The sequence below is a fragment of the Nesoenas mayeri genome (assembly GCF_963082525.1).
Source record: "Nesoenas mayeri genome assembly, chromosome: 1".
NCBI lineage: Eukaryota > Metazoa > Chordata > Aves > Columbiformes > Columbidae > Nesoenas > Nesoenas mayeri.
In genome coordinates, this window is record NC_137541.1 from 39,362,300 (window position 1) to 39,376,007 (window position 13,708).

Here is a 13,708-nt window from a genome sequence, read left to right on the forward strand (position 1 = left end):
GGGAGACAGAGCCTGGTGGTGCCCTCCAGAAAATCAGGCAGGGGCTGGAGGGGTTCAGGAATCCTGGTGTTTTTCTTTTCAAACCTGATAATTAATAGCCATCAGGCCTGGAGGTTTCCTGTTGCCACGTTTGACCTCATTGGCTTCCCTGCAGGACAGCTCCGTTCAAGGGGAGTGGTGTTTGAGTCTGGCTGAGCCCTTGGCTGACGGAAAGCCCCACAGCAGTGAGACCCGCAGATTAGGAAGGGCAATGGCCGTCCCTCTCCTCCCCTTGAAGCATGTTAACAGCCCCTTGCTGGGAAGACAGAGGAGAGCATACAGGCGGTATCCATCTCATCTGCCTGTCTCCCCCAAAACCTTCTCCATGCTGCTGTTAAAATTTTCCTTCTTTAACCTCCCCTCAGGGTGACTTTGTTGTTCCTCGTCTCTTCTGTGTGCGACGTGTTGTTTTCCAACCGGCTCCCCTTAGAGAGATGCAAGGCTTCTCCTGAGTGCTGCTGGTTAATTTAGAAGCAAGCAATATGTGTAAGTCATTGTAATTACTCCTTCCAGCCAGCAACGTCATTGATTTGTTCTCTCCTCCACCTTTTAAGCTCCATCCTAGGTTTACAGCTCTTGAGAGGCTCAGCTTACCAAAAATAAATGGTCCCTTTTTGCTCTCCTCCTCCCCAGATGGGTGAGAAGCAGCTTCTGCTTCCTGCAGAGAGCCGGGGCAGGATGGAAATCAAATATTTATTCCTACTCTTGATTTTCTGTCTCCCAACCAGTTTCTAATCTCTCTGTAATGCCTTTGGTTCCTGAAGAGCCTTATACAGAGGCTTTTCCTGTAAGCTTTTAAAACATCTGGATAAATTACATCAAGTTTTCCTGCGTCCCCGCTGGTCTGCCCAGCCCTCTGGGAGAAGAGGTCACCCTGCAGAAGCCGTGCCACAAGGCTCCTCCATTTCTCCTGTCCCAGCAGTGACAGATCCACATGTGCCAGGGACATGGCTGGGGTTGGGATCGCACCAGCATTGTCTGACAGGGAGGCTGAGGGCAGTGCCGAAGTCCCTGCCTGAGTATCTCTTGATGTCCCCTTTGTTTCTGCTTTTCTGATGGGGGTTCACACGGATTTTGGCATGGGCTGGGTTTCCAGGCTCCAGAGAAACAGCTTTGATGCCAGTAGCCCACCCCAGCAGCCAGGCTGTTTCCACCTTTGTACATCCTCCTGCAGGTCTTCTGCCATGGCTGGCAGCCCTAAAAGCCCCCTTGCAGGGCTCCTGCAGTCTTAAGAAGAGAGTTTTCCAGACCGGTTCCCCCACTATTTCACCTCCTCCTAAGTTTGTGGCAATTGTTTTGGACATTTCCTCCTCTAAAAAGTGCTATCCTTACTAATTAGGCTGCTGTCACTTGGGCACAGGAGCAGAGGTCACCTGTTGAACCCCCTCCTGTTAGCGACATGAGGGTAAGCCTCCAGCTTAGCAAAGCCCTTGAGCTTACACTCCAGCTGAAGTACGTACTTGGAGTTGTTATTTTCTTCTTCAAAAAAACCCTACCAGCTTTGATGAGATGTGCTGAAGGTCAGAGCCCCAGACTTTGCTTTATGGCATGAAATACCCTTTAGAAGAAGTGGGAACAGTTCTAGCTCAGTGAGGAGACCCCACCAGCACGCCAGCGATGTCAGAGCCCTGGGAAAAACTGAGTCCTCTGGCTTTATGCTGTTTTCCCCAAATATTGGTGAAGTTGTGCTTTGACAGGACCCACCGAGGGGCAAAAGCATTATGCAGAGCTGGCTACAGGTAGCTCTAGAATAGACGGCTCAAAGAACTGTGCCGCGGGCAAACCAGCTGGAGCCTAGCTAGGTCAGGAACTCATTACTAGTACTTAATTAGACTTATACCCAATGTGAGCTCCTCACCATCACAGTCTGACCTGGGGGCCATGATTTCCCACTGTTTTCTGCTTCTTTGTCATGGGGATGGGAGTTCCTCCTTCACAGCGTGGTGCTTCCCCCCCAGCCCTCAACAGCAGCCTGTACCCCATGCTGCTCCATGACAGGGTAGATGAGGGGTGCCCAAACTGTGACATCCATCCCCCAGAAGGCAACAATACCCAGGTGCTCATGATGATATTTCTGTAATGCCAGATACGCAGCTGTGGGCCAGCTGTCTCACTCCAGGGATGCCACCCTGAGCATCCTGGCAAAGGACACCTCAGCTTGGGCCGGCTGGTCCCCTCTGTCCCTGCAGCAACCTCATGCCCCATGGGAGGTTTGAACAGAAAACGTCACGTTTATTGTCCACAATCAGCTTTACAAAAGAAACGTCCCAACACAGGCGCACATCAGGGGCCCCTTTCACGAACGTGCACTGGAGAAAGCGCGCAAGCGAGCGAGGAAGAGGGGGCAGCTCAGCAGGGTCCACAAAGGTCACAGTGTTTCCCACTTGGCACAAGGGCTATAGCCGTCCCCACTGTGTCCCCCCACAGTGGGCTGAGCTGCGGCACTGCTGGTGGGGATCCTGCTGGGGGGGTGATGGTGGCAGGGCTGTCCTCTCTGCCCACTTCATCTGCCCCAGTCTGGGGGGCAGCCGTTGCCGAAAGCACAAAGTGGGATTTGGGGTAGCGGGGAGTGCTGGAAGCTGGACATTGCATTTAGCAACCATGAGACCCCTGAAATAACCCTCACACCCCCCTAGACACACACACACACATACACTCACATATCAAGACGTTGGTGACCACGTGGCGTGGAAACAGCGTATACTCAGGCACTCCACAGGGAAAATACCAGCCCACATCATCACCCCTAGTCCCAAGGCTGGCAGCAGCCCTGTCCCTGGCTGGCAGCAGCTCAAAGCAGGGAACCCAGGTGGAGGTGAGGGCAGCAACCCCATCCATTGCCCAAGAGGCTGGGGGATGGATTCTGGGGCTCCTCCAGCCACCACCATCCTCCATTTCTTTCTCTTTCTTGCTTTAATGCCCTTTGATGGCAGTGCTGCACTCCCTCCACCCCAGCCAGGGCTGGGGAGATGCTTTGCTCCTTTCCCCCAATCCCTCAGTGCCCAAATGACCCCCCAGCTTGGGGGGGGTCCCACTCTGCTTCCCTCTGCCTCAAAAGTCTGACTCCCCTCGGGCAGCCCTGCCCAAACAGGCAGCAGAGGCAAGGGAAGCAGCACAGGGGTGGAACACCACAGCAGCGACCCTCTATCATCTTCCCTTGGACCCCCCAGGGCTGTGCTTGGAAAAGCAGGGAGGCAGGAAAAGGGATGGGGCCTGAGGGGAAGATGCTCCCAGCTGAGCCTTTGGATTCATTTGGAGTACGAGCTCACAAAACCAGACAGAGGGGCACTAGAAATAAATAAGGAAAGGGGATGTGCCAGGGGAATGTCTGCACACTGGCATCCCACCAAGGCCGGACCGTGCTTGGGGCAGATGGAGGTCTCCTTCCCATTCCCCATTGGGGCTGACAAGGCAGGGACCCTTGCCTTATCAGAGATATCTCCAGGTACAGCGAGGTCATCCTAAAACAGACACGGAGCAAGACAAGACCCTGCAGCAGGTCTGCTGGAAGGGTGGACAAGCTGCGCTGCTGGCATGAGGGCAAGAAGGAGGCTGCCAGCCCACCCCCCCATCCCAGGACGCCACCGCAGGGGCCTTGAGCATTGCCCCAGTGCAGTGGCAAGGCTTGGTGGTCTGGGAAGGGGAAAAGGGGCTCCCCGCTGTCCCCTCCGGGGCTGGTCCGGCTCCTTGGCGCTGGGGAGGGGGTGAAGGGCCACTCATTCCTTCCTCCCTTCCTCACAGGCAACAAAGCCTGCCTTGCTGGCGCCCCCGAAGACCTCCACCGCCTGGTCATCCCACTGGATCACGTTGCCTTGGAGGTGGGAGGTGCAGTTGGCCAAGCCCAGGATCTCCGCCGGTGCCAGCATGTGGTCCCACACGCCAAACTGGGCCAGCTCCCCCACGAAGGCCTGCGTGGCATCGAAGCGGCCACCCAGCGTGTCCTGGGAAAGAGCAGGAGAGGTGATGGGATGGGGATGAGAGGAGGGACACACATCCAGTGGACAAACAGGTCAAGGGGTAGAGGGAGAAGATGGGGCAGAAGCGGAACAAGATACTTCGTGGCAAGGAGGGGAGGAGAGGGATGTGTGGGGAAGATGGAAGAAGGAGGGGAGCAAGTTGGGGACAGAGGGATAGAGAGTGGGAAGAGAAGATGACGAGTGCATGTGCCACCCCCTGGAGGTTGAATGAGTGGGCAGAAGAGCCCCTGGCCCACGCTGCCAATGCAATCTGCCTGTGCCATCCCCTGCCCTCACCCTGTTTGGCAGCTGCTCCCCCCATCTGGCTTCACACCAGAGCGATGTGAACCAGCAGCCCTCGGTGGTGAGCCAGCACGTACCTGCTCCTGGCCCAGGATGATGACGCCCTGGGGCTTGATGGCATGCCAGGAGGCCAGGTTCTCACCGGCAGCCCGCTGCTCACCGTCCTGGTACGCCGACCACTTGCCGTCCCGGGTGGTCCATGCCACACAGACGTGGTGCCAGGCCTTGTCCTTCAGGCTCAGTGGCAGCTGGGCGACCTTTGCGAGAAATGCAAGAGCTTGGCACTTAGTGGCACTGCCAGAAGACCCCATTGTCGTCCCAGCACCTCACAGGACAAGTGGTGCACCCCTATGACAGCGGCATCTCAAATTCTACAGACATCTGGATGTGCTGCTTCTCCCTCTCAAAACCCACCTTGGCGAGCCATCCTCCTCATCCTCCTGCCTCCATCTTGAGCCCTGTCCTCTCAGGTCCCCCACCCTGGTACCCCCAGGAGCATTGTTTCCCAGGGGGGTTGAAGTAGGGGAGATGAGGGCAAGAGCTTTCCCTCCTGTCCCCACTCCAGCTTGACTGACCTTGTCATTGATGAGCAGTTCCAGGGGGTTGCTGCCCCACTCCAGCAGCACAATCTCATTGGCTTGGCTTGGGACAGAGTAGGAGAAGGGGGTACCAAGCCCACCTAAGGCCTTGGACTTCAGCCACATGCAGATGGTGAAGGCATACAGCTCTGGCAGGCTCTTTTTCATGCGGGCGTACATGTAGTTGTTCTGCACTGGGATGTTCACCTTGAAGGCATCAGGAGGGCTATAGCCTGGTGGTCCTGCATGTCAAGGACAGGGAGGAGAGAGGAGGATCAGCACCCACCGTTGAGATGAGGGTGGCTTGTCCCAGGAACCCCTGTGCCTCCTCCATCCCCGTTGGGCAGGACTCACCATGCTCCAGCTCCATCACCCGGTTCTGGAGGGAGTTCAGCTCCTTGTCGATGTGGTGCTGCTGCTGGCTGCGGTCGGTGCTGGCAGCCTGGCGCTCCTTCTGCAGGGTCAGGATCTTGGAGAGGAGCTGCTCCTCCAGCTGCTCCATCTTGGTGTGGAGGGCGTCGCGGGCGAGCGCCGGGGCGGTGGGCGCGGAGCCGTTGGTGCGGGCTGGCAGCTCCTGCTGCGCTCGGCAGCAGCCACGACGGGGGGCAGGGAAGGAGGGAAAAAAGAGAAAACTCAGCGCAGTGTCACTGTGTGAGATTAAATAAGGACGTGCTCAGCCCGTGCCACTGCTGGACCACAACCCTACATCTGCAGCAGGGTCTTCTCCAAGAGCCTCCGGCTGACTTTGTACCTCCCCTCCCAGAGTCCCCATTGAGTTCATTGCTGCAAAACAAAGCTTGGCTGCTCTTAATGACTTCCTGCTGCTTCAGAGACAGAGCCAGAACAGGACGCACGGGTGCTCAGGTCATCCCTTGGCTCTGCTCCCACAAAGAGAGGACAACAGAGGAAGGAGCTTGGGACACCCCTTTCCCACTGCACGTGAGGCAGCTTCACCACAGCCAGCACATTAACATCACATAATGGGGCTGTAATCCTCTTAGCTCAGCTCAGCCGGCACGTGGGGTGTGTGCACACGTGCCAGGTTGGGCAGGTAGCTCTCCGTAAGTGTAAGCCAGGTTCTGCTGGGCCATAAGGATGTCACAGGGAAGTGGGGAAAGTGGTAGGTCCTCCAGTCCTCAAGACATGGCCCATTACTTGGGGATATTGAGCGCATCTTGTCCTATAAGGGTTAAAACCCAGATGAAAACTCTTCCCTTGGCTGATCAAAAACCCAGTGCCTGGCAAGGATGCTCCCAACCACTACTGTACCCTACAAAGATCCCAAATCGCACCTCATTGAGAGACCCCATTCCAGCTAGAAGAAAACCAGGCTGGAAGGGAGAAGGTGGCCCTTTGCCACACTCCCGGTGTTTCTCCATAAATAGCAGCCCTCTCCCCACCCTACGTCCTTGGGGCATTAAGCTCTCTGCCACAGGCTTGGGAAGGTGGTGACCACTTTCTCTGTGCTGCCAGACCTTCCTGAAGGTGCCAGAGCAGTCATGGTGGCCAAGGCAGGAGCCACCACAGCCATTGCAGCACCAAGAGGGGTCTGCATGGCTGCTTCAGCCCTGGACATTTGCACAGCTTGTGCTGGTGGTACATGGGGTGATGTCATCCCTACTGGTCTAGACAGGCTCCCCCCGTCCTTGGAGCTGGCCTGGAGGAGGTCACCATGTTCATATATAGTTGCGGCTTCCAGCTTTTTCTTCTTCCCTATATCTCGCTTTTCCAGGATGGACAGGACTTGATGATCCCACATACAAAGGTGCAAGGGGGGTATGCCCCCCATGTCACCCCCAATCTTTGCTATCCATCATCAACAACAGAGGGGAGGGAAAGGCTGGAGGAAATCTGGGTTTGGCTGGGCAGGATGGAACCTTGGCAGATGGGAACAGCAGGGAGAAGGTAATAGGAAGAGGGGAAGTGAGAAGATGGTGTCGGTGTGAGCACAAATGTCCCCACGCTGGGCAGGAACACTCGGGCTGTAGATAAGAGGATGGCTGTAATGCCCCAGGGTCTGCAGAAGCCTCCAGCGGGGTCTGCTGGGACAAACCCACAGGTTTTGTGAGGAAAAACAATGGGGAGAAACAAAACCCAGCAAGAAAAAAGAGGTTGTGCAGGGGACATCTGCCAGCCCTGACCAAACGCCAGCTCTCACTGCCGGCTGGCTCTGGCAGCACTGTGGATGCTCTCGTGGAGAGAGCAAAACCTCTCTGGGAAGGGAAGAGCACTCGGCAAAGGGCATCCTGTGTTTGGTATAAAACAGGGAGGGATTAGCCGACAGGGAATGGACTTTAGCCCTTTTTTTGTGAGGGGTCTTAGGTAACCACCAGTACAGTGGCTGAGACGCAGGGAAGGGACGGCAGAAGGGAAGGAAAGAGGAGTGGAAAGGTTAATTCCCATCCTCAAGCCGGGATAATTCCCACCCAGCATTGCCTGTGCTCATATCCACACAGAGGAGGCTGTGCTGGTGGGGGGCAGTGCAGGCAGGATGGGGGTCGCTTTCTCCTCTTTGTCTGCATCCCGTGGGCTGCGAGAGCTTTTCTCATCCCTTCAGGGTGCGGCGGAGGCTGGTGCGCGCCTGTCTGCCGCACGCTTTGATTGCTCGAGCTGCGGGTTTGGAGCCTACGTCCCTGCTTTCGTGCACAGCTCCATCTGTTAATGACGAAAAAAGAAAAGGCTGGGAGCTTTTGTCACTCTCGCTAGCCCCTGATAGCCTGCCCTACATTATTCAGTAGTGACTGAGTGCTTTTTTATTTCCTCCCTCTTCCTCCTGCTTCTCTCCCCGCTGCTATTTTCTTCCCTCTGTAACTTTTCTCCCTGTGGCTTTTTCATTTTTCTGGCTTCAGAGCATCTCCTGATGCACCCCTCTGTGCACACACACGCTACCTCTCCCCTTTTGCTCAGTTCCTTCCCCTTTCCTGAGTTTTTCCCCATCCAACCCTCTGTCCAGCTCTCCCTGGCCCCTCCAGCCTGACAGTTGGGGCACCGACAGCCAGAACCATGTGCCCGGATGAACCATTGCCACCCCCATGTTCCTCTTGGCAAGTGATGCAACTGGTACCCTTATCCAGCAGAGTTTGGGGGCCACCCCATCATCCTAGGAGCATCCCAGCAGCCACCATCCCCATCCCCGAGCCAGACCATGGACCCTCTGACCATCCTCCATGCCATGTCTCCAAGCTGCCGCTTGAGCATCTTTCTCCCAAATCAAATTATTTGCAAAATTATTAATGTTAGCTGTGCAGCTGTTATCTACCAGTGACCTTTGGGGAGGGGAATGGAGGGGGAAGCGCCTTCTTCCCGACTGTTCAGCAGGCACCCGGCTTCCCATCTGCTGCCGTGCAGGCAGCACGGTAGTGAGCAGCGGGTGCGGGGGAGGCTTGCTCGACGCTTTTTGGCCACCGGAGCCGGCGAAAAAGATTGAAAGATGCCAGGTAATATTAATCACGTTAAATGTCAGTGGCTGGGGGGGGTAGGGGGGAGGAGGTAGGAGTGGGGGGCTGCAGGGCTGGGGCGGCCACATCAGTGTGCACTTGCTTGGGCTGTAGCCCTCGGTCAGCAAATGCACTTTATGTAAGGAGATCAGAGCCTCATTTACTAATGCACCAGCAAATCTGGGCCCTGCTGCTCCCCCTCAGCTGCCGGCACCCAAGTGCCCACCTCAGCTGCTGGGACAGGGTGGGGAAGACCGCAGAACGATGCCCAGGGGATAATGCCCCATCACATCCCAGCGAACACGATGCTGAGCTGGGTGTGCGCACGTAGCAGCCTCATTCCCTTCCCCGGACCCATGAATCCCCCCAGCCTGCCCGCAGTGCCTCCATGGTCACCAACATGCAATGCTCACCGCTGCAGGACGGTGCACCTGTTGCACCAGGGTTTTTGGGGCCCTGCCACCTTTTTGGACTGTTTTGGACTCCAGAAAGAGCTCGGGAGTCATTAAACTCCAGGGTGGGTGTGAGCAGGAATGCATTGGCCTTTCCCTCCTCCTTGCAAGAGAAGAGCTTGCTGCTCTTTCCTGTCCTTAAACTTCGCTTGGGGCCCGGGGCTGTCAGGATTTGGGGCTCTCCATCCCTGCTTTGCTGGAGGCAGGAGGGAGGCAGCCACCCCACTCCCATTCCCAGGCCCGTACCCGAGGGTTTCACACCAGCAGCCAGGTCACCAGCCACAGCAGCACAGCCACACGCCAGCTCAGGAGCACACAGGCAGGTTCGGCTCTGCTGGGCCGGGTGTCCCTCAGGGCCCATCAGGCTGTCGCCCCTCTCAGACAGCCAAGGGACGATAGGGGCGAGGAGGGCATCTGTACCCCAGCACAGCCCAGGGTGTGATTCCCTCCCCCCTCCAAAACCGCTGAGTTTCCATTTGCAGCAGTAATTACAAGCGTGGAAAAGGAGCATTTTGGCCCCCCAGCTCTGCAAGCTAAACTGTGCCTGAGCATATGGATATGAGCACACAGAGAGCAGGCAGGTACTCCTAAAACCTGGGAGGAAAAAGCCCAGCCAGGCTGCTGCACATGAGGAAAGGATGAGCAATGCCTGCGGAGGGGTTAGGAGCAGGTGAAGGTGTCCCCATGTGAACACCATGCCAGCGTTAGCCCATCCCTGCCAAAACATTGGAGAGCAAAGAGGGGAGACCTTCTTTGTGCTGTCCCTCGGAAACCTTGCCATCAAAATTAAGAATGAAATGACTCAATAGGTTTTTCGGCGCATTGATAAATCTTGTTATGCCTTACAGCTGCGGCCGAGAGCACCCGGATTAGGTCAGTGATCTTCTGCCAGCCCCCTTGCCGCAATCCTGGCTCCGGAGCCTCCAGCAGTAATCCCTGCCGGCAAACCCGGTGTCTGTGGGGAGATGCCCTGGGATGCAGCGATCCCGGGGGGACCCACAGCATTTTGTGTCATCCCTCTCCCAGGATTAAGTCATCCCAAACTTCAAGTGTGTTTCCTCTCCTTCATTTCCTCCTGTGGGATTTCGCAGAGCCTCCAGTGCACTGCAAATCACCCCAGGACCATCCCCATCCAGATCACCTTCTGGGGTGATTGCCAACTCCCTTTAGGAGAGCTGGGGGTGCCCCCCATGCCATGGAGTACCCCAGAAAGGTTCTCAGATGATGGAGCTTCATGGGATGGAGAGATGCAAGCAGCCTGTCGGCAAGTTTTGGGGTGTCTGCTTGTACAGGAGAGGGCAAAGGCAAGCCAGCGAGGAGAGCCTTTGCCTCACAGCCTTTGCCTCACAGCTGAGGTGTAACCCCAGGGCTCGGCTGTCACCAGGCTGGCCCAGGTGGCACATTATGGCAGGCTGGGGCCAGGGTAGCTGAAGTCCAGTCCCCCTGCAACACACTGCCTCATTTCTTGAACCTGGAGGGCTTGCTGAGCTGTGGGGTGCTGCATCTCCCCTGCAGAGTACCCTTGGGACATGGAGGTCACCAGCAGAGCAAAATGGAATATTTTTGGTGACATCAGTATGTGTGTGCGAGCCTCGACCCAGCATTGCTTCAGGCTCCCATGGTGCACATGGGAGCCTGCTCCAGCCCTTGTGAACTTCACCTTCCTGCACCCCAAACCTCCTGCGATCCCCAGAAACCGCAGAAGAGGGGCCAGGGCAGCTCACAGGTGACGCAGCCCCTCAGGGAAGGGGAAGAGTGTAACCGGAGAGCAGCTAAAGGCCCTGATGCTCCCTGAAGTTCAAACTGATGTGTCAAACACTTTCCCACCGTACATCATCAGGTCCTCAGGCACACGCTGGTGTGTGCGCAGGGGGTTATTTTTCCCCTGTTTTATTTCTGGATGAGCACATCTGCTGTCTGCACATCCATTTGTTAGCCCAGTTGTGTGATCCCACTTGTGGCAATCTACTTGGGGCTGCAAGGGTGTTCCAGGGTGGCTCTGTCTCTCCCTTTGGCTGTATCAGGCTGTAGGCATCATGCTCAGCCAGGTTGCATGCCCGCCCCCCGACGTGTGCCTCCGTGTTTGTTTTCATTCACATGTGTGCATTAGCCTGGCAGCTCACAGGTGCTTCCTCCAGTCTCCAGCTCTTTCCCTTCACACATGCATGTGTTTACTTGCCTGTCCCCCATCTTTCTGTCCCTTTTCATATCTCCATCCATTACAATAACCTTCTCCCGGTCTCATTTCTCAGCCTGTGACCACAGTGGCTCTGAATTTTCCAGCCATGTCCTGCTGCTGCTGTGCCCACAAGGCTGCAGTGGGGGGAAGCAGAAGGGCAAAGCTGGAGAGAGGGACCTAATGGGGTGCTGCCTGACCTCACTCTCAACTCCAGGGAGAAGTGGAGAGGGCAACAGGGAACCAAATGGGAAGATGAGGAAGTTGAAGACTCACAGGAGGCTCCTTGCAGGTGGCTCTGGTCCCCAGTAGACCTCAGGGGACAATAAACCCCCCAGAAAAGACAGTACATCTGGAGCAAACCAGACAACACCCCTCCAGCAGCTCTCATGTGCCCAAACTACTGCCTCACTACATGCTGCAAATTCTGCCAAGGTTCTTGCAACTGCTGAGCCCACATCAGCCCAAATAAATCAACACACATATGCACCCTGTGACGGGTCCCATCCACAGCATCACCACAGAGCCTTTGGTGCTGCTGGTTCACAGTCGGGCCAGGGCTCAGCCCACCGGGCACACGCTGCATAGATGCTACAAAGTGGGGAGCAAGGGTGCACACCCTAAATGCCAACAGCCCGATGCCACTGTGCTGGGCAGAGCAAGTGGCTCCAGCTGGCCCCTTCTCTACAGCTTCTACAAACCATGCAGGGAAGGGTTGTTGTGCTTGCGGCAGGTGGCATCAGCCTTTACTTTGTGACATGTCCCATTCACAGATGCAATGGGATCAGGTAAGATTTACCTTTCCGCTAAAGAGCAAGATCTGGTCCTGAGCCGTCAACCTGCTTCCCTTGCTCAAGCAGAGGCCTTGGTGGGTGCTACAGGGTAAGCGAGGTGCCCTACCTGGGTGCAGGCGAGGGAAAAAGCAGGGCAGCCCTGGCCCCTTGGGATCATGCTGCATGGAGGGAAGAGAGGGGGGCTGAGGGCAAGCCCCTCACCCCTGGGCAGAGGCCTTGTGGAAGAGCAGGGCAAGGACAACCTTCCTGAAGCCTCACGAGGGGAACAAGCTGTTTTGGGGTGCAGTTGGCAGCAAACACTGGGAATGGTGTGTGCAGAGCATCCCCGCCAGGAGCATCCCCTTGCCCCCCAGACCCCTGGGAGCATCTTCCCCCGGGAGCATTCCCCCGACCCTAGCAGCATCCCTCGCACCTCTATCCGGTCGATGCGGTCCTGGAGGGCACGGACGGCCTCCTCCAGTTCCCGCACGGCGGGCGGCTCGGCCGGGGGGTGGCCCATGGTGCCGGGGCGCGGGGCGGCGCGGAGCCCGGCGGCAGGGGGGACGGCGGCGGCGGCGGGGGAGGTTCGCAGGCCGCCCTCGCAGCGGCTGAGCTTGCCGGTGAGCTCCCGGATGGTCTCCTGGTCCATGCGGATCCGCTCCTTCTGCTCCAGCGCCGTGCGGCGCAGCTCAGCCGCCGCGCTCCGCAGCGCCAGCAGCTCCTCGGGGCCGGGGCCGCTGGCGGGGCCGGTACCGGCGGCCGGGCACTCGGCGCTCAGGGGCGTGCAGACGAAGCGGCTGAAGAGCGGCGGCGGCGGCCCCCCGGGCAGACGCGGCCCGGCGCTGGCCAGAGCCTCGGCGGGGCCGTGCAGCGCTCCCAGCCCCTTGTCGGCGGCGGGCAGGAGCGCGGCGGCGGCCGAGTCATTGTCGGCGGCGGGGGCGGCAGCGGGAGCGGCGGTGCCGGCCGGGTGGACGCTGGCGATGATGCAGATGATGGCCCCCAGGAAAGCCAGCATGCCCGCCGCCAGCAGCACCGCCAGAAACTTCAGGGTGGCAGCGGCGTGGGGGGCCCGAGCCCGCGGACAGCGAAAAAACAAAGCGGGAGGGGACGGGTGGATAGAGGGACGGACAGCCCGGAGGGAGCCGGCGGGGAAGGACGGTACCGGCAGCAGCACCGACGCCGGGGCCCCGGAGCGCCGCGCTTATATGTGCCGGGCGGTGCCGCACGCACCGCACCGCCCCCGCCGCTGCCCCCGCCCCGGCTCGGCCGTGCAGCCCCGCCCGGCCCTGCCCCTCTTAGGGACCCCCTCCACCTCCAGCATCCCTCCTCGGGCTGCAAGTGCGAAGCGTCCGGATGTGAGCGGAAAAGAGGAGCCGGAGACCAGGAGTTGAGGGGGGCACTGGGGCCGCCTTTAGGGCTGCTGAGGGACGTTTCCCGCCTTGCTTTTCTCCTAAAAATTAAACCAACAACTTTCCAGCTCTTAGAAATGCCTCCTCCGGGAGGACAGCGGGGTGGCTGCCCTGCTCTCCCACCCCAGACGCAACTGTTGCAGGTAGCAGCCATGGGATACCCTCGCCTTCTGCCCTGCACGCCCACACCATCCATTTGGAAAATAAATATATACATTTAATCTTCCTCTACTATCACTTTACCCTAAACCGCTTGTAAAGGAGATACTTCAGGCACCTGCTTTCTCCTTGCTCTGACAGAGCGCTTGCCCATCCAACACAAGCCCTGCCCTCTCCCCTCCCCAGGTATGCCGGGACCTCAGCTACGCAGCCCAGCCAAGCAAAGAGGAGCAGTGGAGGGAAGGCAAGCAACATCGATTTTAAGCTCTGCTCAGTAAAGGCAGGGAACCCTTCCTAGCCAGCAGGAAAGTAGCAGCATATGTGTTAAAACAGCTCCAGCGCTCGATATGAAACACTGGTAGGCATTACATCTTCTCCCCCTCAGGCATGTATGAGTGGATTGCAAGGGAGCCAGAGCTACAAAGG

General features: G+C 57.7%; 1 protein-coding gene across 1 annotated transcript; it reads right to left on the bottom strand.

Annotated features, from left to right (window-relative positions):
* Positions 1-3,755: 3,755 nt before the first annotated feature.
* NPTXR (neuronal pentraxin receptor) lies at positions 3,756-12,729 on the bottom strand (the record flags this gene model as incomplete). Its single annotated transcript, XM_080359521.1, has 5 exons — positions 3,756-3,980; positions 4,376-4,555; positions 4,874-5,118; positions 5,231-5,453; positions 12,148-12,729. 5 exons carry the CDS (start codon positions 12,727-12,729, stop codon positions 3,756-3,758), a joined length of 1,455 nt encoding a protein of 484 aa, XP_080215647.1.
* Positions 12,730-13,708: the final 979 nt, after the last annotated feature.